The 26,330-nt window shown below is 30.9% G+C and overlaps 1 protein-coding gene and 1 long non-coding RNA gene across 10 annotated transcripts in view; one reads left to right on the top strand and one right to left on the bottom strand.

Moving 5' to 3' along the window:
• Positions 1-1,805: 1,805 nt before the first annotated feature.
• Positions 1,806-7,673, bottom strand: LOC143084953 (uncharacterized). Its single transcript, XR_012981217.1, has 3 exons — positions 7,527-7,673; positions 5,625-6,180; positions 1,806-1,944 (listed from the first exon to the last, which is right to left on the bottom strand). It is a non-coding gene; the product is annotated as an uncharacterized LOC143084953 (long non-coding RNA).
• Positions 7,674-7,692: 19 nt separating this feature from the next.
• The window catches only part of LOC143084952 (calcium uptake protein 3, mitochondrial-like), an 82,786-nt gene continuing 64,148 nt past the window's right edge, over positions 7,693-26,330 (top strand). For 8 of the 9 annotated variants that reach the window (XM_076261049.1, XM_076261045.1, XM_076261046.1 and 5 more), the window contains exons 1-2: positions 7,693-7,925; positions 10,738-10,885. In XM_076261049.1, the coding sequence (XP_076117164.1) occupies positions 7,719-7,925; positions 10,738-10,885 (355 nt within the window). In that variant the 5' untranslated portion in view covers positions 7,693-7,718. The remainder of the gene's footprint in view (positions 7,926-10,737; positions 10,886-26,330) is intronic. The other variant, XM_076261047.1, reaches the window with a different exon arrangement.

Below are 26,330 nucleotides of genomic sequence, written 5' to 3'. Positions count from 1 at the left end.
ATCCACAAGAATGACCTAACCAGAAAGCCTATACAAGTATGAATACTTCAGTTACATGTATTCAACCCGCCATCTTGCTATTCCTGTATTTCAGTCGTTTTATTGCACTGTTTCTTTAATTATTACAATATCCATAAAAGGAATTGTCCATAATGTCCTGGATGATATAGATGAGTAAAAAATTTACAAAAACAATGAGTTATCATGAACATGAGATTGAGACTTTTGGAGTAACATACTAAGGCTAGTTTGATCACAGATAATAGAATAGAGACGCTGGCTGTCACTGTACTCGTGTCAAATAAATAACAAATACTGTAAATGGTTCCTCTGGAATATCGACTCATGCGCAACCACGACTTCCTCATACTGCAATGGCGGCATATCATTTGGCCGCTGAGGACGTAGTTTTGCACCGTTCTGTGTTTTGAGACAAGAATTTGAAAAACCTATAAAATGTGTATATAGCTTCACCCAGTATCACTAGTAATCTTTTTTCTCATTTGTCGTAATTTGTCCCAACAATTGTATTTTCTAAATCGCTTTATATCCTTTATAGAAGACCTAAAATAGTTTTTCCACACTTTCCGACAGAATTTAAAACGTAATTTTGGTTTTTTTGGAGTCTTAGTTTGATTTGTACAAGTAGAGTTTGATGGCATTACTTTCATCGCTCTGTTTATACTCAACATTGATTTGTCTTTCCTTTGATAGTGTTTTTGAACAACGAACACTGTTCCCTCCTCCGTAAACCCTAATTGAAAACGCACTGTATGATGTTTTCTCCTTTTCCCGTTTTTAAAACTTAGGGTTCGTCTTTTATATTTACTAAAATGGTGTAGATGTTTGAAATAATGATATTTCCCGCCAGTTGTTTCAAACTGCGGTTTCTGTATAAAAGCACAATCTGTGTTGTATTCTGCAGACTACAAAATAAATAAGAATCATTTAAAATTACTGTTGGTCATATCCCCACCCGTTTTCAACATGAATATAAAAAAGAAGATGTGGTATGATTGTTAATGAGACCACTCTCCACAAGAGACCAAATGACACAGAAATTAACAACTTTTAGGTTACCGTCCGGCCTTCAACTATGACCAAAGCCCATACTGCATAGTCAGCTATAAAAGGCCTAATGATCCCCGTTTGTATATTCTGGCCTTATTTATGAAGAAAATAATCTTTATGTAAATTTTCTTAATACTAATATAAATATACATTTTACATGTTCAATAGAATCTACAGGTCAATGTGTTTCTTAATTATTCATAATTCAATCAATCACAATTAAAAAAAAAACCACTTGTAGAATATGTACAGACCAATGTCATCGTCATCTAAAGAGATACGCACTGTCTACCTTGTAGAATATGTACAGATCGACATCATCGTCAACTATACAGGTACGCACTGTCTACCTTGTAGAATATGTACAGATCGATATCATCTTCAAATATACAGGAACGCACTGTCTACCTTGTAGAATATGTACAGATCGATATCATCGTCAAATATACAGGAACGCACTGTCTACCTTGTAGAATATGTACAGATCGATATCATCGTCAACTATAGAGGTACGCACTGTCTACCTTGTAGAATATGTACAGACCGATATCACCGTCAACTATAAAGGTACGCACTGTCTACCTTGTAGAATATGTACAGACCGATATCACCGTCAACTATAGAGGAACGCAATGTCTACCTTTTAGAATATGTATAGACCGATATCATCGTCAACTATAGAGGTATCTTCATAAATTTATAATAATAATAATATTCTTACCGCATACACCTCTCCGGTATTTTTAACACACAAGAATTTCCCCGCTTCGACACCTCTAAGATACACAGCTGCATTATCTGCCACTTCCTTCGCATCAGCCATGTTACCATTACTTGTTAATTTACCGGAATGACTGCCACTTTCTAAAGCACCTGAATAAAAAAAAATAAAAATTATGATTTGAATGAGATACATGTATACTGCTTGTGCCGGTGCGTTATATTAATTTTTGCTACTGTTATAGCGTTGTATTCGGTTAAGAATCACTATACAGATGACAAAATTGTCTATAAGTGGGCAATGAACTAATGGTATATATAGCATAGTAGTCTGGGTAGATTTTCTTAAGATGTTATTGATGTTTACATGTCTATGTGGAATCGTATATCTTTTGAAGATGGACACAATATTATTGTCAAAATATTTTCTACTTATCAAAATAAGAAAATAATGTAACTCAAAATATCCCACCATCTGAGTGAAGATTTACGCCTACATGTTAAAAGGTAAGGATTTCCATTTATAATTGACTGTATTAGTGATAACTAATTAATTTGAACAATGTAACTCTTTGATCTCATAATAAAATCATTACACACCTAAATAGAAACATGGGGTCAATCCTTTTATCCCGAATTCATTAATTCGTGTAAGAAATTGAGGAATAAAGAAAAACTTAATGGCAATATTTTATCGTCTTGATAAAGATTAAATACTTATTGTTAAATGTTTTCTTCATACAATGACTTTAATCCAATACTGTAGTTTTGACTTTATTTAGCAATATAGCTAGAAAGTACACTTGATTAAATAGGATTAGAACAGGATTAAAACAGAATAAATCCGGTCTGCAATGAAAACTAAAAGCTTGGTCGAAGGGAAAGATATCAAATAATCTTGTCAAACGTGGTTGATATAAAAATAAGATGTGATATGATTGCAATTGAGACAACTTTCCACTAGAGTTTAAACGACGTAGAAATAAGCAACTATAGCTCATCGTACTGTCTTCGACAATGAGCAAAACCCATACCACATAGCAAGCTATAAAAGGTCCCGTCTTGACAAATGTATAACTATTTGAACGAAAAAAGTGACAACCTACTTTCTGTCAAAACAATAAACGAAAAACGTACATGATATGGTCCGAGACCACAATTAATTCGTAGTGCATTTCTTTTAGAACATAAATGAAAATTAAAAAAATCCCACCTGCGCTTTTTTTTTAGTGTGTTGTACTACTTTTGGGACAAATTAGTTCAAAATTATAGAAAACTTCATCGGATCTAACTCAAATTGTGGAGAATTTTAGGTTTAAGGCGTCTTGAAATCTTTTGACAGCTTCCGAAGTGGTAATTTTTAACCTTTTTCAGCTGGACCAAATCACTACTTTCCTTAAAAATTTTAAACCCAACTTTTTTTTACAGTGTAATTTCCCCCTCCCCCCCCCTACTTACATTTAAGGCATAAAACATGGAGAAATATGCCGGCTCCATGCATGCAGTTTGTAAAAGCAAATATATAATTGCGGCGGCGTTACATATGTTCCGGGTGCTCTACCCTCACCTCAACATTGGACAGTTACAGCACAACATAAGAATACGTTGTAAAAATCAGTTGAGAAAGGCTCGACTCATCGCATTGAAAGAATGCACACAAACAAACTATATATAAAGAAAAATAAAAGACTAGACACAAAGTATCGACCTGAGAGTAATAGACTAGTAGTTCCTGAAAGCTAGTTGAAAGTCCAAATCAGCAAGAACCATAAATAATGTTTTTTAGATTAAAATAACATGGCAGTATACTTCCAATGGATTTAGTTGGTTCTTTTTATTACTTTTGAGCATACATTTTTGTATATCGATTGTTTTGCATTGAACAATAACTTTCAGATGGGATATATATCATGTATATTGCATGGACTTACTAATGCATTTTCTGAATAAAATAACATTTCTTCTTGTACATTGTATTATAAGAAGTTTTGAGTATGACATATTTACCAAAACGATGAATTTCATATTGGTCAACACAATAAAGTGATAGATATTGAATGAAGATAATCCTATTAAGGCTGTGAAATTCAGATCTACTTACACAAATTCTTAAATAAAGTTTCTCACTTAATGCGTGAAAGCTAATCTTAGGGGATAATCTTTCGTGAATAAGCACCTCAATGATTTTGTTTGTTTCTGGAAATGTCAGATAAGAGATAATGTAAAACAGTCCTTGGAAGTATTGGTTTAAACATTTTAACTCGTCTATTAATAAATTCAATTGAATTCTTTTGTTAATTTAAATGTTGTCAATGAGAGGTTCATATTTCGTCTGGTTAGTATCAAATGAAGAACAACATGATAAAACGCAAATTTCTATCCAAATTCAATTATTTGAAACAATGTAAAGTGGACAAATTTAAACTTGCAAAGTTTGAATGTTTGCCATGCTAATATATGTAATAGTACATTCATTCTTTTATCATAAAGCTACAAAACATGTTATGCCTGTTTGGAAGAATTAAAAGGCACTGGAGTTTGTGTATTCGTGTAACAGTACTATTAAAATCTTAGAATAATTTAATTACAAGCCACCTGCAATAAATGTTATCATAAACAAGATATGGTGAGATATATTACATGTATATGTTTATCATATACTGACATTATTGACCATGCTTCATTATAGACGAGTACGCTATCCGAGGTTTTCGACAAGGGTCAAGTATTTACTACGATCATTAGATAATTGATATAACGTGTGCTCTTTGTCTTTTTATTATGTCTAGGGAAGTAAACTCTTTGACCCCGTGCACGTTTTTCATTATGAGTTACCTTAATTTGTGAACTTATCGTTTAAACTTTTATAAAACATAAATTCTGAAAAGTGATTTCAAATTTGGTCACCCAAGGGCTCGAGCCCAAGTGTTAACCAAAATACGACCAACTAGATGTCCTACGGTTACATTATAGAATCCTTAAAAATAATTAATATTAAAATGTACACATAGTTTACAAGTTAAGTTGAGTTATGAATTGTTTCTGAAATTTCTAGCATAGGTGATTTGTCAAAATTCTTGATTGCCAAAAAAAAAATAAAATTTATTGGCATGTAGTAAAGTAAAAATTGACATAGATTGATTTCACAACTACTTGTATAGAATATTTTATTTTTACCGCGAAAAGGTGTGTTCGACTTCAATGACAAGACGACATCAGACTAATTCAATTAGTTTCAACACATACTGTGCATACTTTGTATTGCCGTGTAAAATAACGACGAGTTTAACGAGAACCCCCCAGGAATATATAGTTTAAACAAACAAGAGATGATTTAAGCTTAATGACATTACCAGTAACGTGATAGCGATTAACACCAGACAGCGTTCATTTGTAAACTAATTAACAAATTACGATAATCTTTTCACAAGACGTATTTTTATTTTTCTTAAATTATTATAAAAACAATCGTCTCGTGGTTAGAATTATAGAACAAGTTTCGTCGAAGCTTCTCAAAATTTTAATTGGATTATAATCGGATATTAAGGGAAGTTATTCTGGAGTTGTCGCCTGCTAACTTACAAATTAGAATTAAACAATTAATTTAACCGAAACATTAATTAATTAATGATGGATCCTTAATTGATTTGGCTCCACGACAGACAAACGACTTCGAGTTCTGCCCTTCACTACACATGAGTGAAACGTAAAGCATTTTGTATCAAAAAGATCTTATTGCTTCGAATTATTTTCAAACTAAGAACCTTAGCTATATAGGTGTAAACCCAATTCCTAAACGAAGTGAAGAAAGTATAAAGATATAATAAACTTACCGTATTTGGTTGGACATGTGTTAGCTTTCACTGTTCCATCTTTTAAAATTTCTAACCACATATTGTTATTTGCATGTAAAAATAAATATTCGTTTTTTATGTCCATTTCTTCTGGAACTAAAATGTCCGACATATTTCTACTTGAATGAAAAGAAAACCCATTAGGTAAAGGTCCACCTTTTATAGGAGCACTATTTGACATGGTAAATATTCCAGAAAATACAACACTAAATATGATAATTGGTACGATATGTTTCAAGTTTGCCTTATATGCTACTCCGAGTTTTAGAAAGACATGCGAGTTCATTGCTTAAGAAACCCAACACGTAATGACTGTGCATATGGACATATGTGTCGGATGCAAACATTAGTAATCCTATTGTAATATACAATTCTCAAAGTTTTATAATTTTTTTCACTTTCTAGGATCGGAATCTGATAAATATATTCCATCAAGAATTTAGGTTAGCATCACTTCCCACACGTGAGCATAGTAATATCTTGTCACAACATTATCATTTCAAATCCCACTAAATCCATTGATTGGTCAGTTTCTCTGCAAAATACAAAAAATAAATTTGATATTTATAATATATATTAAATTATGAATCAGAGAAGGACGAGTAGGCTTCCAGCTCACATAACATTATCTATTGATTGGCGCATCCCACTTCCGTCCAATAATACATGATCTAGCGGTTTCCGACGGACAACCCTATCACTTTATATTGTTGTAATTTGTTGCTGTAAAACAGAATGTTCACAGGTCAAGTGCCACTTCACAGTATACCGTTGTCAATTTATATTTTTATTTAACATTTGAATTTATGCAGAGACAAATATACACTATATGATGTTATGTCTCTGATTAAAAATTTCATAAAATACCATAGACTTCAAAGGAAAAACTGGAAACACAATTCAAAATAAGAATTCCAGTAAATTAATAATTATTTTCCTAATTGTTTTAAAAGTTGTCGAAGATATGATCAACCCATATAAACAATAAAACATTTTCCTAGAAGCATACACGTACAACGATAAAATAGAAAGATTTATTAAAAACACATAACAAAGCAATAAGTTGTTTCATTAGTAGTCATACATATATTCCTCGAGGAACAGTGATCATTTTAAGGTCAAATTCATATAGATCATACATATACCTTGTCTGAATACAGATCGAATACGGGAAATTTCAATAAATTCCTAACACAGATTATATGGTATGGGATGCATTGTGACAATGTTAGGAATTCGATTTTTTAAATGAAAAAAAAAAAAAAAAACATGGAGAAGAAGATATTAAATAAGATATATTTTATTTCAAATAGAGGACACATTACGGATACAATCAGTAGGTTGATAAGAAAATTAAACATTTATTAAATATAATTAATACAACAGCTCAAATTTTGTATATAACCACGATATTTCAACAGGTTTTAACTGAATGTACATATATATACCCTAGTTTACTGAGAAAAATGTGATCGTGTAAATTCTGAAGTGTTGCAGAAATGAAATCATTTATCTTGAACGAATTTCCACGTTAAAATATTTGTTCAAATCAGTCAGGTGATAACTATAGGTAAAAATTTTACATACACTGCACAACTTTTAACTCCAGGTCCTAGATATAAAGTACCTTGATAAAACCTAGAAATTTTTATATTGCTAGAAAACGCCTACCTTCATTATAAGTTTCATTTTTATAAAACATGCAAAATACCTATTTTGCAAAAAAGAGTAGCATGGCCTCTAAACAATAACATATAGAACTTAGCGCAAAATTTGTATTGAGGTTTAACCGGCCAGGAATGAATGAAATATTTTTAAGACAGAAAAGAAAACGTTAAATGGTAAATAAAACTATTGTAACTAATTTTATAAAACAAATACCTTGCGTTCAATTAATGATTAACTCCGTCCAAATGAAATATTTCAAAATCACATTTAAAATTCCAAGTTTTACGGTGTCTCATTGAAAAAAATATAAACCGTTTGTCTTGTCTACACCGAACTTTACAATCAGCTGAGATCTGACAGTCAACAGGTATGCGCATGCGCCTAAGAGGATTTGTATATTTCAATATGGCGGCTCTAAGACCCTCACAATTATTTCAGACTTGTAAAGCGCATAAAACACTTTTGAGAAACTTTTCTAGGTTTAGGGGAAAACGTAGTGCACCATTATCGTTTGTGGCAACAGGTTTTACTACTGCAGCATTTGTTTCTTTTTACCAGTGGCAGAAAAAGTACAAAACAAGAGGTGTCATACCAATTTTACTGGCGAAAGAGGTAAGAATTGTGTGCCTTTTTACTTTATTTTCGTAGTGAAACATCTAATTTTATTCAGAGAGAGATAATATATACAAAAGACGAAAACATATGTATAAGTCCTTAATTTAATTTAGAATTCAAAGGAAGCTAGCTTATGAAAAGATCTTGCTTCTCTTGGATACAGAGTGAGACTTATCAATATTGCATGTAAACAGGTTAAGTTAACCTGAGGCTGATGCTGAAAGATGATTTTCCGAACTTTTCAACTTACACATTTCAAAATTCCTGAAACTAACATAAACTTGGATTTAAAAAAGATACAGTTATCGGGTGTCAATGGTGTATTGCAATGAAATGTGAATTTCTAAGTGAAATACATGCGAAGGGAGGTAACTCTTATTTTTTTGATGGTACATCAGTAATCAATGGACAAATATAAACTGTCCTCTCAAAAGACAATTTAATCTAAATGCCTGATGCTGAATTTAAAGCAGATTTGGGGTAAATTATATTGGTGTATTGAGATGAATTTTTTGCCACATCTTTTTTTTTCTTCAAATTTTTATATTTATAGGGCAAACAGAAGTAATAGCTATTAGTATTACAAGCCTGGGTAGGTGGGGCCTGTGATTTAGTGCAGAGACTATTAAAAGAGTATATTTCTTTAATATACATGAATATGTAATCAGGCAATTGTTAAAATATTTCTCAAAAAAGAAATGCAATAGTTCTTAAATGTATTTGTTTTTGAGACACAAAGAAGAATTTCACTGCAGCAAGGACTGGAGTCCCTCTAGATCTGCATTCAGCATGTTCAGATATAAATTTTCAGAAATAGTAGCATGCATTTGTAATTGCAGATTTTCATGAAAGAAAAAAAAATTAAATGCAATATTTATGATTGCAATTTCATGAAAATGTGGACACAGATAAATGTATCTGATAAATCATAATAAAAGTTATTGCGATACTCAGTCTCACCCAGTCACGAATTTCACATCGATAAACCCCTCACAATAATTTCACTGAAATGAAGATGAAGTATATATTTGAAATGGAAATTCCATAACAGATGTATGTACTGAAAATATATACTTCATCTAAAAACAGAATTCAACAAAACTCAAAATAACCAAAAATGTAATATACTCAAAATATATCTGTTTATTTTACAACCAAACATTTTTTACCATTATCTGGGGAAAAAAATTGTTTTGCTGACCTACCAGCGGGAGCCCTATTTTTTTTAGGATTTAACTAAAATGGAACCACATACATTTACATGTATACACATGTACTTTCATTTGGCCAAAACAAAATCGCACACATTGTAAACACATTTTAAAATTAACGTGTTTCAATATATTATTTTTATTTTAAAAACAAAATCTGAACAATACCTATGATAAGGTAAGTACAAAATGTATGTACATGTATCAGCTAACAGTCTTCACGGTTAGCCACTAGTCAAATTTGGTTCGGACTAGTAAGTTTTTGCAAAACTTTGTTTGGCCCAATAAGAAAAATGTCAGAATATTGGTCTTCGGACTAGTAGTTGAAAAAGTTTTTGGTGCAGACTGGCTAATATTCTAGTATTGTAGGCAGATCCTTTTTTGTGAAAAAAATGTGGTTGATTATATAGCGAATCAATGAAGTATGACTGGAGCAGCCCCTTTATCTGCCAATGAGTACATATCATTTTCACCTATTGTTGACAGTTGTTTAGTAAATTTGGAGACCTTGGTGTAATGCATATTGATTATAAATAATATTTTAAGTGAAAGTATTCACATACCACATACACATGACATATACACATAGTCTTTACTTATCTTTTGCAGTCTATTTTTCCTACAACGTGTACAATAAGTTTATTGAAAGAAATTTGTCTGGTTAAATAAAAATAATAATAAACTTGTATCATATTCAAAATTCTCATGAAATTTGTTGATTATGCCATTTTGTACTAAGACAACTTTTATCAATTCACTCATCAAAACACAGATAAATGCTTTTGTCCATTAGATAAATTTACAAAGAGACAAGGTTTTTTCACAGTTGAATATTTGTTAAAAGATAAGATTATTGACTGTTTGACAAGTCATTGTAATAAAACCAATGTCTTATTTTCCCATGAATTTCATTGACATAATGAGGCATCTAGTTTACTCATGTCCTTTGTACCTTGTATTTGTTTTGAACAACTACAAAATTATGTTGTCAGATTTCAGTACGTTTTTTATAAGTATACTCGTCAACTATTACCATTTGTGTCAACAGTGAACACATGTTGTAAAAAAAAGTTTTTCAGATTCACCAATTTTAATTCATATCTTAATTGTATTGTATGATATAATATATAAACATGTACTTAATGACAAAATGCATATCAGTTAAATTAAATTTCTCATTCTATGTTCTGGGTCATTACGTTACTTTTGTAAAGACGAAATGTTGATGCATTATATTCATCGTTCAGCATACAGCTGTAATCCTACTAATTTTTGCAAGATATTTTTGTATGCCATTTTGGCATGTTTGGAGAGTAGAAATTTGAAAAAATCAACATGCATACATGTATATATACAATGTTTATAGAAGATTGTCACAAATAATGCCAAATTTGTACTTTCACTGTACATGTTGTAAGTGTAACTTCTATAAATTCTAAATATATATTAATATATAATCCTAGGTACATGTTGTAAAGCAATGTATGAAATCTCTTCACACCCAAGTTGCTACAGAAGTAGTTTTAAAGAGGTTAGTCGGATTCATTTACATTGTACTTTATGAGTTTTAATTTGTGAATTCAATTTCATGTTTTAAGGATGAAGAAGCTGGTCAGAAGCCAACACCTCGATCGTTGACTTACAGAGAGATGAGGTTCCTACAGTTTGCCTCTGTCCAGTACAATGGACAGATTTATATGACCCCTCAGGATTTCTTAGAATCAGTCACAGAGGAGGTGCCAAGACGTAAGTTAATTACAGAAATTGTTGTTTGAAATTTAACATACATTGTACAATAGAATCTCTATAAGGGATACTTTTACTTAGAACTCTTGATATTTATTTGATTTTCCTTCATCTTAATTAAACTTGCTTTCAATACCGACAAACAACATGTAAAATAATAACTTCCACACCGGAAATAGGGCTGAAGTTGTCACCATGCCATCCAACAATCCTAAAGCATATACATATATATATATATATGTAACACTCAGAAACGTGTCCTTCCCCCCAAACGTGTCCGATTCCCCCAAACATGTCTACTTGAAAACTGCGCCAAAGCGTGTCATTTGTATAAACGCCCAAACGTGTCCAATCCCCAAAACGTGTCCATATCAAGCGTTATTTGGTTATTGCTATTTCATTAACGTATACTAATTTTACCATTTCATTAAAAATATACATAAGCACGTTAGTACTTTTTCAAAACGGAAGAATTAAACTGGCTTAAAGTGGGGGCGTCATTTCGGCTATTTCGTTTGTAAATTGTAAGCAAACATGTTGAGTTAAACAGTACAGTTAATGGGTCAAAGTGTCCCTTTCTCTGCGCGTTAAAACTTTAATGTTCTCTCTAATTATGCATGAAATACTGACAACTGGACAATTCGCAATCAACAGCCTAAAGTTAATTTATTCAGTAGAACTGAAAAAAACATTAAAACTTGTATGTTTTCTCTAATTTGCATGAAATACTTGCAACTGGACAATATGCAACCAGCAGTCTAGAGTTTATCTTAACAAAAGAACAGTAAAAACATTAAAACATGTATGTTAAAATGGAAAAAAAAAAACAGGTAGCCTATGTTCTCTCTAAATAGAACTGCAAAAACATTAAAACTTGTATGTTCTCTCTAAATATGCATGACACACTTGCAACTGGACAATACGCGATCATCAGTTTAAAGTTTAGTTTAAAGTTAATGTGTACAGTACAACTGTAAAAACATTAAAACTTGCAAAACTATTGTGCGCTCTAAATATGCATAAAGTACTTGCAACTGAACAATACGTAATCAACATTCTAAAGTTTATTTATACACTACAAAATAAATTTGCATTTAAAACCGGCGTTGATCACATAACAGTAATATTCATAAAAAGAATCTATAAAACTTATGCATGAAATATTTGGCACTGGACGTTATGTTTCTTATCGTGTGTCTTAGTGATGGTGGAAACCTCAAATTTATTAAAAACCAGAATAACAGGTTTATAATTTGATGGGCTTTTGAAATACACACAAACTATTGACAAAAGTAAAAAAAAAATACTGTTAAAACCCCGCCATGCAATATTCGGATAAATATAAAAGGCATCATCGGAGTTTATAAGTACAACATAATTATCAAAGTTAACGATTAATTCAACTCCAGAACTATGTGTATGTTCGCTCTAAACGAATATGAAATACTTGCAACTGGACAATAAACAACTACAGTCAAAGTTACTTAATAATAACAGATTAATTTGTAAAAGCGCTAAAAGACGTGTAACGTTTTGGCGTTAAATATTGGACACGTTTTGGCAAATAACAATTATCGGACACGTTTGGGGGTTATGAAATCGGACACGTTTGGGAAATATTGTACATTTCGGACACGTTTAGGGAGAAAAGACACGTTTGGGAGAATCGGACACGTTTGGGGGAAAGGACACGTTTGGGAGTGTTACATATATATGCATGAAATACACATATTTGCTGTTGGCATATCATATTTATTCCGATGTACTTTCCATACTACATTTATGTACATGTTATTTTTGATATGTTTGTAATTGATGCATGCAGTTAAAGTAGAAAAAAACATGATGCTTCTAAAATCCGTGGACTAGTCCCAAAATTATCAGGTTAAGGTTCTAGTCCAGAGTCCAGTCAAAAGATTGTTTTAAAAGAAAATTAAAATCACAAAAATACTGAACTCTGAGGAAAATTCAAAATGGAAAGTCCCTAATCAAATGGCAAAATCAAAAGCTCAATTACATCAAACAAATTGATAACAACTGTAATATTCCTGACTTGGTACAGCCATAAAAGGATACCGGCTAAATCTGGAATGGAGACAAAAGTTTGATTGAACAGCTAGTTAGATATGAACTGGAGGGCCAAGTCAACAAAAAGGACAACAGCTGGATACATTATAAATGTGAACTCTAGGGGCCAAGACAACAGATGAACATACATGTAACTTAGAACTTTTTGGGAACCGGTCAATTTTTATGAAACTTACAGAACATTTGAATCGTATACATACACTTTTATTATTAAATGTACCAAAAATCTGCCAGTAAAAACCCACAAAATATATAGGTCCCATTAATCAATGAGTTGTCCAAAATATACAAGAGTTAATTCAAGAGTTCAAGTCTTGTGTAGAACAAAATGTATTTAAAAGCACTTTGCACATATATACGACTGATATATGTATGCTTAAAAATAAAATAGATTTATGTCATTTTTGTAGATAGAAAACGTTTGTTTACAAATTGGTCTTTAATAAACGTTTTTAATGTTGACAAATAAGTATTGGTGGTTTTTATGGTGTTTGACTTGTAATGGAGTCAAGCTGAAAATATGGTAATTATAATTGTAGCTTTGCCTTTGGCCAGGAGTCCATTAAATATTATTGTCAATTAATTAAAGAAAGCTTAACTTTATTTTGATATACAGCTGTTACTAAAAAAATGTGATGTTTAAATTTCATTGATGAAACAGATATGATTTAAATTTGAATGTTATCTTGAAAAAAAAACTTCTTTAGGTATTATGATTTATCTTATTTTTTATAGTTGAATTTTAGGAGTCTGTTTTTAAATGATAAACACTATTTATTGGTTAAGCAATTATGGTAAATCCTCTTCTTGTCCATACATGTTTACTTGCCTGTCGCATGTCAACAACTAGTGTTCCGATTATCGATTATTATTTTGCAGGTATTTGCAAAATTATAATTTTTTGCAGAAGGTAGATCTAGATCTTTTACAGCAGTTTTGGGCATTTTAAAACTAATATAAGACATTATAATAATTATGATTATATAGACTCATCTCTATTGTTGAAAATACTTTGCCTATTTGTCTGGTTGCTGTCTTATGAAGTACATGCAACATTACCTTTGACATTCTATTGGATTGAAATTAAGTGATATTATTAAAGATTGAATTTTGAATTTTTAACCTTTCAAACAACTTACGTCCTGCCAATAACTTGAGTATATTAGAAATAAGTAAGAAACTTAACAGTAATTTGTGTTAATGTACCATTTCCTAGTCAGATCCCTCGTCAGATTTCCTAGAGCTTTGTGTTTATATGGTACTAGATTGCAATGTTTCATACTGCAAGTATTTATATAGTACTAATGGTTAATTAATGCTGCATGTTAAGTAACATATGGAGATTATGTTTGATTGCCTATAGCTATATCATGTATATTGAGACCACTTTCCACCAGAAACCAAACAGTGAACTGAAGTGGTTAGAAACTATAGGAAGGGCCACAGTATAGCTTTCAACAATGAGCAAAACTTATACCTCATACATGTACAAATGTAGCAAACTATGAATGAATGGCTCCAATATGTTAAAAAAATTATAACAGAAAAAAAAATTCAACATCCAGATTTAAAAGCAAAACCAAAAAACAAAAAAAGAGGTACAGCATGTAGATGTACAGCAACATCATCATTGCATTTTGTTAAAGTTGCAGGTCATACTGAGGTTGAAACACAGGGTCTTGCTCCATTTTAGCTGGTGTAAATCCCTTAGGTTTTTTTCTCTTTGTTTGTATATGCTAGTATATTATGATTCCAAATTGTTTTACCAGTGTATATATATATATATATATAATGTCTAAAAATAGCAACAATCAACATTCAATCTATTTAAGCGTGGGTCAGTTTGTGAAAATAAACTGATACAGTTACTGAATTAAAATTATATAAATGTCTAAGAATATAACTTAAACACACTAATTAATACATTAAAAAGTTCTATTAGATGTTAAATAGAAATACGCAATATTTAGCTAAACAAATTAGCTTCATCAGGCGTGTGCATCTCTCAAGGTGAAATCGGATGCATGACAAAAAATATTTTTGTAGCTAAATCTATACAAGAGTTGAGGAAAAGTGTAACATATTGATCGATGTTGCATAAAATATGTTTGTAGCTACAACTACATGAACTTGGAATAAAAGTTTAACACATTTATAGATGTTCGATTAATTGTATGAATTTCTATAAATTAATTTGTATGATTTCATACAATTAATCGAACATCTGTTGATATTACAGTCATTTCTTATAATTTAATTCTAAATTCCATTTAAAACCGTAGAAAACCATGAAAAAACGTTGATGACGTCACGATCACATGACTAAATTATGTCTATGGGCTGATAACAAAATAACGTCAGCCAATCAGAAGACGCGTTGCATCCAAAATTAAATTTTTGAATGATAAGAAGATTTATAACACTTGTTACGTTTTAGAACATATGTGCGAATTTTGAAATAAAATATGCATGAAGAATTAAAGTTACAAAACTAGCATGAATACATTAGACCATTATAAACAGGATAATTACAGGTTTAGGAATTATATCCCCAGTTATCCTGGTGGCATTTTTTCTTTGGTGAGAATTTATAAGTAAATCAAATTAACAAATTTATTCTCTATCACTTTGTCCTTGGTTCACAAATTATTAGTTCTTTGTTGTGAATGAATTTACTTGACTTGTAATTTGAATGAAGAAAAGATTTAATTTTTCATCAGATAGGAATTTTAAGATTTTTTTAATTATACGGTAGATTTCAATCTTTAAGTAAGTAAATCACAGTGTATTGGAATGATTTGAATTGAGAAAAGTTATGTTAACTTAGTGGTTTTGAAACTTCGATTGACCTAGTAGATAATACATATTACTATATAAAAAAAACATGTAAACAACTGAGTTAGAACATGAAGACACAACGATTTTGTAGGGTACATCTAACATATTAAATAATCCCACTGGACCAAAAGAATTGACAAAGAACTCATCCCTACATGTATGTAGATCTCCTTTCATTCCTTACCACCTACATGTATGCAGATCTCCTTTCATTCCTTATCACCTAGCTTCATGCTAATGATTTGTGGATTCTGATTGAATACATTGATGTATCTCCATTAAAAAAAATTAAACATGGTCATAGACATAGAATGTTGTATAAAGCATATAGATATTTCATTTCTAAATTCCTGTAGCCAGAGTTAAAAGAAAAATCCATTACAGTAGAAAAATATAAAATAAAGAGATATTGGTATTCATAATGATAATTATAATGAAACAATTATGTTAGATTCTCACAGAGACAAAATGAGATGAATTTTTAACAACTATAGGTAACCATACAGGCTTTAATAGGGCTTTGCTCATTGTTAAAGGCTGTACTGTGACCTATAATTGTTAATTTCTGTGTCATTTTGGTCTCTTGTGGAGAGTTGTCTCATTGGCAATCATACCACATCTTCTTTTTTTAATTTATATTTAATAGCATTGAGAATTGAAACAGGGAATGTGTCTGGCATTTTTTGTATTGGTATTTTGAACAAACAACCACGCACATTTTGAAGCTTTTATGAAAAAGCATATTGATTGCTCCCTTCTTCCCACTTTCCTTGGTATGTGATAGAAGGTACCAGTAATTATATATTACAATACAAGAGTATCTCTATATACATATACTAGTGGTTTTAAATATATTGAAGCTCATGTAATAGTGTTCATATATATATTTAGTACAAGGTTAGATCTTTTGAGATAGACTCAAAGATATTTGAAAGTAAATAAATACTTTTGTTGTGTTAAAGTTAAACAAGATTTGTTTTTTTTTAATATGGAAGGTACATTGATATATTAAACTTTAAAAAAAATTGCAGAGGCGTTGAATTTTTTCCCACCAAGATATTGACAGTGATATCCAAATAAAAAGCAAATATTTGTGGTCAGAGCGTTAGTTTTTCTGTTTTTTTATTGTATATAAAGAAAATTTTATTGCGTTTTATTTTGCTTTTGTTATAAAAGAAGGAGATGGTTTACAATTGCCAATGAGACAACTTTCTACCAGAGACCAAATTACATCTATCTTGTCTATAGATGTAAGTAACTATATAGGTCACTATATTAGTCTGCACCAAAATCTTTTACGACTACTATGTAAGCAACTATATTAGGTCATCTTAGAAAGACCAATTTCCAACAGTTTTCTTGTGTGTCTAAACAAACTTTTGAAAAAATGGACTAGTCCAAAAGGAGTTTTACTAGTCTTGGGCTTTTGACTAGTGGCTTAAGGTGCAGACCCACAACATATTTTGCAGAGGCGTCAAATATTTTTCCTTCAAAGATATTGATAGTGATAACTGTATAATGAGCAAATATTTGTGGTCAGATCGAGTGTTGGATTTCATGCAGTATTTTATTTTATAAAAAGAAAATTTTGTTGCGTTTTATTTTGCTATTACATGTAATAGAAAAGAAGGAGAATTTGGTTTACAATTGCAAATAAAACAACTATCAACCAAAGACCAAATTACATCTATATCATGTCTATAGATGTAGCACACGTAAGCAACTATATAGGTCACTGTACTAGTCTGTACTAAAATATTTTCAGAATACTAATCTGACCGAAGACCAATTTTTAACATTTTTCTAATGTGTCTAAACAAAGTTTTGCAAAAAGTACTACTACAAATGAAATTTTACAAGTCTTGTGGGCTTTAAACTAGTGGCTATTTTGAAGACAACAGACCCATACCACATATAAAGATTTGAAAGCTTCTTTAACATTTCAAACTAAGAAATTTCTGTGTCTTTTTCTCAGTTGCATATTGAAATATTGACACCAAAGCTTCGTCTGATTAGGCCAATACAGTATTTCGGGTTATTTTTCGCGGGTATAAAATTTCGTGATTTTCATTGAATAAGTTTTATAAAATATTTTGCCGGGTTCAAAACTTTTATCAATAAATTTGCATGTGCTGTTTTAAATTGGTAATTTTGTTCCATGTGCAAAAATAGGCGAAAATTTGCACCCTGCTAAAATTAACCTGCTATACGGTATATGCATGTACTGATAATGTACTTTCTGTTTGCTGAAAACATATATTTTTTAAATGGCCATGATCATATATACATGATATATACATGTTATTTAATAATTAAGGTTCACAGTATATCTTGTTTACCTAAATTGTAAAAGCAAGGACAAAAACATTTTACAAATGATGATACAGCAAATGTTTAATGTTGTCAAAGTTCCAAGTAAAAGTGTACAGTACTATATAAAGATAAATCACTCCCAATATTATATAATCTAGTCACAAGGTAGACCAACAGAGTGACGGTGTAGGCGTAAATTTGATTATTTTTTCTGATGTTTTTTTCTCTCAATGAAAATAGATTATCAAATTTGCATTCTTCTCATGAAGTTCTTGGCATTTCGAAACACCATAGATGTAATACCATCTATGGAAACTCTATAAACCATTGGTTTTGAATAAAATGTGTAACTGAAAAAGTACTATGTTTTTGTCTGCTATATATATATATATATATATATAAAGACTTAAAGGGAAAAGGAATCATGAAATACATTTGGTTTCTTAACTTCTCATTAATAGCTGCATATATGCATGGTTAACCAATACAGATAGGGGTATCACAACTGTACACCAGTAATTGTTGATTAATGCACTGACATTCAGTAATGTAATGTACACATATTTTTAGCTGATTCTAGGTATTTTATATCCCATACTAAGAACAAAGTAGGGGGAGTGCTAAGTTGTTAACCTGTTTTCTCATTCCAGATAATAATTCAAATACTTAACATCAGATTGCAACTTGCTTTGATTTATGGTCATATAATGACAGGAAGACCACTATTTTAATTCTGAGGTCACTTAAGGTCTATGGTTAAGGTCAGGGAAAGTAGAAATGCCTTAGAGTATAGCCAAAGGTCAAAGTTTAAGGTCACAATTACTATAAATAGAATGTATGGAAAAATGATTTCCAGATGGTTTGCTTTGCTGGATTAGAATGAAAAGTATTCAGTTGGAATTCAATGGAAAGGGAGAAAACATATTGTTTTGATTAAGGTCAAGGTCATTGCTACTGATATAGATTTTTTGGAGAAACGGCTTTGGATGTAATGTGTTTACCTGTCTCAATGAGATGAAATCTGAGATGAAAGTCCTAGCATGAGACTCCTTTTGATCTTGGGGTCTGTTTTAATCCAAGAATGAGGTTATTGTTACTAAAACAGTAATGTTTGAAAAAGTTAGTTTTCATCAAATTGTAAATGATATAATACAAGACTGACCATACATAAATGGAATGTTCTTTTATTTTCTCTACAAATGAACAGCTCATGGAGCATCTGTTGGCTCTTGTTATAGATATTCACTATTTGATTGTTGAAATGTTTCAAATAAGTAAGTGAGGCAATTTTGAAAATTTGTACAAAAACAAAGTTTTTTTTTCCAGAACATTATGGACTCATAAGTATATCTCATTTTAACATGTAAGTTTTATTTACCATAATTTGGTTAATTGCTATGAAAATAGAAGAAATTTTTATTTTCTGACTTGAATTATGCGAACTATAAGTTGGAGGTAGCCAATATAGTTGAAAGGAATATAGTGGTGACTTATGAATGTCTGTGTCATTAGATTTAAATAAACTTTTTTAGTTGATGTGAGGTTTTCAAGTGCTGATGAAACGACTCATTTTAAACAGCGTAAAGTTATGTTTCTTCTGACATAAAGTAACAAAGTCCTTATAATTGGCTTAACGTATATAACTTAAAGATATTGAATGAAAAATGATTTACAACTGCTTTTAAGGAAATGTGCATCATAAAAAATTATAAACCCCATACCAAGACTGGCTTTATATGTTTTGTTAACAAATGAAATATCTTTTTACATTTGGTGATAAAAAGAATAAAAATGGTGTTATACTCTAATGTATTAGGTATGATACATTTTCCTCATAACCTTTTAGGTCTTTATTAACGGATTGTTGGACATATTTGTATAGTACAGGAGTGTGGCATGTTATGGTTGCTTTTACTAGGGATTCATTATCATTAGTGTGTTAATAATGTTCATGGATTATATAGACAAAGGTCATCCACAAAATTAAGTATTAACAAAAATAAAAATTTCCTCAGTCAACCAGAATTTATAGCAATAAAAAAGTGTATCCACTGTATAGTTAAGGTAAAACAGTGTTTGCTCAGTCACCTGTAGTCAGCCAATCAGAGGTACTAATCTGTATAATCAACCTCTAGATATCTTGGTATATTATTCTCATTGGAGTTTTGCCTTCTTACTATCATATCTGGCATCTCCTTCTTACTATCATATCTGGCATCTCCTTGTGGGCATTAAGTGGATACTTTTATGTTATTTCATAGTTATTTTTTGAACAAAATTGAATTTTGATATATTGTATTTAGATGTAAACTGTTTTAAGCATTTGATCACATAGTTTACAGCAATATTCCTACTATCATGCAGAGGCTTCAATCTATTTTTATTTTGATGCCTATAGTTTGACATTACAATGGTCATATAAGACATGTTTAGTTATCATTTTGTGGTTAATTCAAGGATAGGTACCACAGATAATTAGACCTTATATATATCTATACTATTAAACGAGAAGACCTCATTTTTGGTGTCGCTTCTCTTCTTTCCACAATAAATTAATCAACACGCCTCTGTGTCCTATAGGTACAGTGCATAGTCGCATTTGTCATCCATTCATATGATTATTCAGATTGAGTTATTTTAGGAGAAAAACGAGAAAAAAGGCATCCGGATATTGTCCCGTCATTGTACGAAATTTTAAGTCAGATTAGACTTCCGGTTTGCGTTTTTCTGTATACTTTGTACATATACTACGAATAAAGTGTATTTTCAGAATTTTATCTGCTATCATTTTCAAGTTTACTATCCACGGCAGTCACAGAGTTTATTAAATAGAGAGGGTCTGTATACTATATCAATGATCACCATGGATCGATTAGTAAACTTAGAATTGAAAGTAAATACGCTTTATTTATATAGTAATGAATGTTCATAATATACAGATAAGCGCTAAAATTATTCATGTGAACTTTTGATACTTTTTCTGAAATTCTCCAGTCATTAAATCTTTTACAAAATTCATTGATAACAAAAAAAAAGAAGATGTGGTATGATTGGCATGTTGAAACAACTCTCCACAAGAGACCAAAATGACACAGAAATTAACAATTATAGGTTACCGTACGGCCTTCAACAAAGAGCAAAGCCCATACCGCATACTCAGCTTCAAAAGGCCCCGAAATGACAATGTAAAACAATGCAAACGAGAAAACAAGCGGCCTTATTTATGTACAAAAAATGAACGAAAAACAAATATGTAACACATAAACAAACGACAACCACTGAATTACAGGCTCCTTACTTAAATAAATGTTCATAACATACTAAATGTATGTTCATATTGAAATTGATAGAAAACCAAAAATTGGGAACTTTGGAAATAAAGGTGGAGGGTAAAAAAAAAAAACATTTTCCTGTCCCCAATAACCTATGACTTATGATACTTTTGCTGAAATTCTCCAGTCATTCTGTATTTAACAAAATTCTTCCAACAACACTTTACATACTGATACTTTAAACTACGCTCTGAATGCCCGCGATTTCGCGGGTGTGTTCTAGTATATATATAATCATGATTGAATTACATGTATGTCTTTAATTAGTACAAACTGTGATGGACTAGGTCACCTGTTGAAAAGTGGACTTCATGAATTCATGAGATGATACATGTAAAACTAATAGTTACGGTGACACACTTTAAATATTTCAATTTCAAAACTAAAGCATTTTAAATTGGACACATACATGTATTAGTCTAAAGACAATCATATGAAAGCAAAAGTAACATGATCATTCAGTTTGAACTAAAATAAGTAAAAAAGGTCTCAAAACAGCATCATATATATATGTTCCAAACTGTATGAGTATTTGGACCGTACGCGTACGGTCTGGACCGTATGCGTACAATCTGACTAATAGTAAAAAGTTGGTCAAGTTTATTAGTTACAAATGCATATAGCAGATCAACATAACTTAACTATCAAATTAATCTAAAAAAGTTCAATTGTAATTGAAACAAAAACTTTATATTTTAACTTTTTTTTAATTCACGCTAATTAAATCTGTTAGTCCCTTGTATTAAGCATGTCTATCAGTAATACATTACTTGAATAATGATCACTGAAATTGAAGATATCGGAAGTAAACATAATGTCGGAGGTCAATTGTTTTAGAATATTTAGCATCTTTACCAAAAAATGCAAATGCAAAGGAACATGCATGATCGAACTGCATACATCAAAATGTAAAAAAATATTACGTTACTTGAATTGTGTCACCTTGGGCGAGAGTACCAAACTAGGATTCAGATATAAAATTAAACAAATACTTAATTTCAATTGTTCGTTTGTTCATTTTATCTATCTAATTGTAATAAATTATCAATAACAATTTGTAAAACTAAAAATAAAGATTGTGATAAATGCTTGTTTCAATTTAACCCATATGATCAAATAACATGTATGATCAGCTCGTACTGGACCGTACGTGTATACTCATACAGTCCGACCGTACGCGTATGGTCGGACCGTACGAGTATACATATACGGTCCGGACCGTACGCGTACGGTCCAAATACTCATATGGTCTGGAACATATACATGTATATGTAAACATTGCAACAAATCTGAATGTCTATTGATCAATGTTAAGGCATAGAACCTAATTAGGTTTCCAGTGCTAAGGGTCGGTTTGATTTAGCTTTTTAAAAACATAGACATAGTCATATTTCATTGTATTTAAAACTACTTGTTTGCCAAAAGTCAGAATATTTGTATTCTTGCAGAAAGCAAGTTTTGAAAACCCAATTTTGGCCAAGGGGCCGGTTTAAATATTTTCTGATCGTTTTAAATCAAGCATAAAGGGTTAAATTTAACATGAAATGATGTATTCCACTATACCATGTTAATTGTATTGCTACATTCAGATATTAGACAAATATTTGATTAGTTAAGTTAATGTGGTACACATTTGATAAAAGAATGTCTTATTCATATATTCACTCTTTAGTTATGTTTTGTTTGTTTATTATTAATTAACGTTATTTAAATTATAATTATATGTTGAAAAATATATTTTCAGTTATAATTTGATTTAAAATAAATTTACTCAATATTAAGTAAAGATCTGAATTCTGACATAAACTAGACCAAAGCAAGGTCAAATCTGTCAGGGTGACACCATGCGGGCAGATCAACCTAAACTGACCACTGGTCATTTGAGATTTAAATTTTTCGTCCTCTAAGAATGACAAAGGTGATAGAAAATTAAAGGTTTACAGATATATATTGACTAAAGTGTTATCATAATCCACATTTGATTAATAAGTTAAACTATATATAACTCACATAAATTAGGCCTAAAATAAAATATTGTTTGTTTCCCCAATCCCGACCGACCCTGCAAAAACAGTGCTACTCATAAAATTTTATTGTCAAATTTAAGTCAAATATTATTTAATTTATTTCCGATTTTCAGGCTTGCAGGATCGTCCAATGTTGTTCAAGCTTTTTGGAAAAAAAAAATTATTTCCTTACCTTCCGACCCACACCTGGCTTGGCAGGGTCGGAATTGGGGAAACAAACAATATATTAATTTAGGCCTTAGGAAGGCTAATATCACTATATATATTATGAATTTAGAAATTTAAATGTTTTTTTTTTTTTTTTTTTTTATCAAGGAGGAATAAAATTCAAAACATTGCTGATAAGTTGAATAATGTTGTTAATTTTTTTAAGTGAAGATTAGATTTTATTTTTGTACAAGCAGTTATATTTTTGCATGAATTTTTGTCTCTTATTTGCAAGGTGCAGGGCTGATTTAAAAAAAAACCAAACTTTTCACCCAAGACAGATAGAATAAGTCCTAAACTAACGGGACATTTGATTGCAATCTCATTTTTCAGTGATTTTTGTACCACTATATATAAGACATTGCTGAATTTCCCAGATAAAATGTTTCACTCAAAGACATTAATACATTATCTTTATTAGTTTAATTCCAGATGATTTCTCAAGCAGAACCATCATCAAATATCTACTTTTTTATTCTTAAATGTTTGAATGAGTGATCCTTCATTATGACAGTGACTTTTTATCTCATGAATCTTATACTTATAGAAATAGAGCTTTAAACAGATGAATATTCAAGCGATGGGTTCTTGGAATAAGGGTTATATATTATATTACACTCCTTTCTAAATGTTTAAAAATAAATTCATAAAATCTACTTTCGTTTTGCTTATCAAATTTGTGTGGCATTAAATTATATCCTTTACGGCACCCATATATTTTGGATTTGTGTACACTATGAATTAAGTTTTATCTTTTAGTCTATGTTTATTCATTGTAGGTTATATATTTATTTGATGTGTATACCCTTGTAAGTAGGTGAGAAATATTTGAAGTCACTTTTGGTCTATTGTTTTGATTTGAAGAGTCCAAATAAGTAATGCAAACTTGTTAGTGGAGCCAGTAGGACTGATAAGTTCAAAGGACATAACTCCCATTATTACCACAAAGTCAATAAGTTTCCATATACAAGGATGGCCGACTTGTCAATTGGTAGATAAAATTCTAATAGATATTTGTTAGAGGGGATTCACAAAAGGTTGCTTGAAAAAGTTTGAATTGATTATTTGAACTATTATTCTGTTTCTTTTTCTTCTGAGTATTGACACTGGATTATGGAATTTGCCTTGTATATAAAGAGGAGTTCCAGAGGTCGGTATTATTGTTAATAGAAGTTGACTTTGTTAACCTCTTGGTTCTGAAGTGTCTTGCAGTCAGTTTGGTTACCATGTTTGTGATTGACTTAAATAATATCTCATGAATGGTTGGAAACAACACTTCTGCCAGACAAAAAATATATTTGCTTTCAAACCCAAATGAACCTTTGAAATTCTGTATACATAAATATAAACTACTTTGGCAAATGTTCTGAGGTCATTGGACATGGTGCCGGTGAAGTTGCCACAATCCTTCTGAAGGAAGGGTGTAATATACTGAAAGCAGCTCCTAGGTGCCATTGTATTGAAAGCAGCAGCACCTCATATTTGTAAACCAACATAATTTTTAAATTCAGCTGTGTTAAAGAATTGGAAAATCAAGAATGATATAAAGTGACTACCTGTAGTACACTTTGTGTGCTTGTATAAGACGGCATCTGTACTAAAGCCAGACTCTAAGGACATACATCATAACATTTTGGTATATACATGTAGATGCATCCTTGAATTATAAGTACTCACAGAACACTTTACAGGATGAAAATCACTTAACTCATATATCACAGTTCATTGGCTGTTCATTGAAAATGTTTCTCACTTATTTATGCATTTTGATTTTCAATGGTATATATAATGCATATGTTACTTATTTCTATTCCTGTCAATCTATTCTGATATAACCAGCATGGCTGTGGAAATGTTACGTCAAATACAAATGGTAAATCAGTCAACTATATGTATGCTTATCACAGCACTAAAATACTGGGGAGAACACTTGCTTCATATTTAATTAGTTACTTTTGAACGTTGCATAACTTACAATTATTACAAGTAGATTTTGGTTCTTATATTTTTATGATTGACCTATATTATTACTATGCTTAATCTTTGGTTGATTAATCAATGGTTTCTTTATGTTCCTTCACAATTATTCCATGTATACATGTATTATGAAGAATAACATGCTAATGAGGTATTGCCCTGCTATGTTCTTGTCAGACCAACATGTTATAATAACTTACAAGTATGCCAAGTTGTAAAACCCTTGTTTTTATTGGTACCCAATTTTATGGCAATTCTAAATGCCTTTATAATATGCAAGAAAGGTTATCAGAATAAATTTCTACTTTGAGGATGCGAGTGCTGACATTTACGTAGCTGCATTAGCCTTCTCTTTTTCGAAAACTACAAGGGTGTCTTTTACGTGCAAGAGATATATCTTTCTTTTAGTAGAGATTATCCATTTATTGTCCCCTTGATGGACTATCATTGTTTCTCAAGACCATACTCGCAAATGGTGTGGATGGAGATCCTTAAATTCACTCAGGAGGGTGATTGAACCAGGAACCTTTGTGTTAGAAGTCTGATGTGCTTACCACTACACCACAGCTCTTCTAAGCTTATTTGAGAAACCTCATTCTATCTTTAAGTGTAATCATGGAAAGAACTCACTCCTGCTGCATGGCTCTATTAAAAATCATTAAC

Source organism: Mytilus galloprovincialis, chromosome 8, assembly GCF_965363235.1.
Source record: "Mytilus galloprovincialis chromosome 8, xbMytGall1.hap1.1, whole genome shotgun sequence".
Classification (NCBI taxonomy): domain Eukaryota; kingdom Metazoa; phylum Mollusca; class Bivalvia; order Mytilida; family Mytilidae; genus Mytilus; species Mytilus galloprovincialis.
Note: the sequence above shows the minus strand (reverse complement) of the source record. Positions and strands in the feature narration are given on the sequence as shown.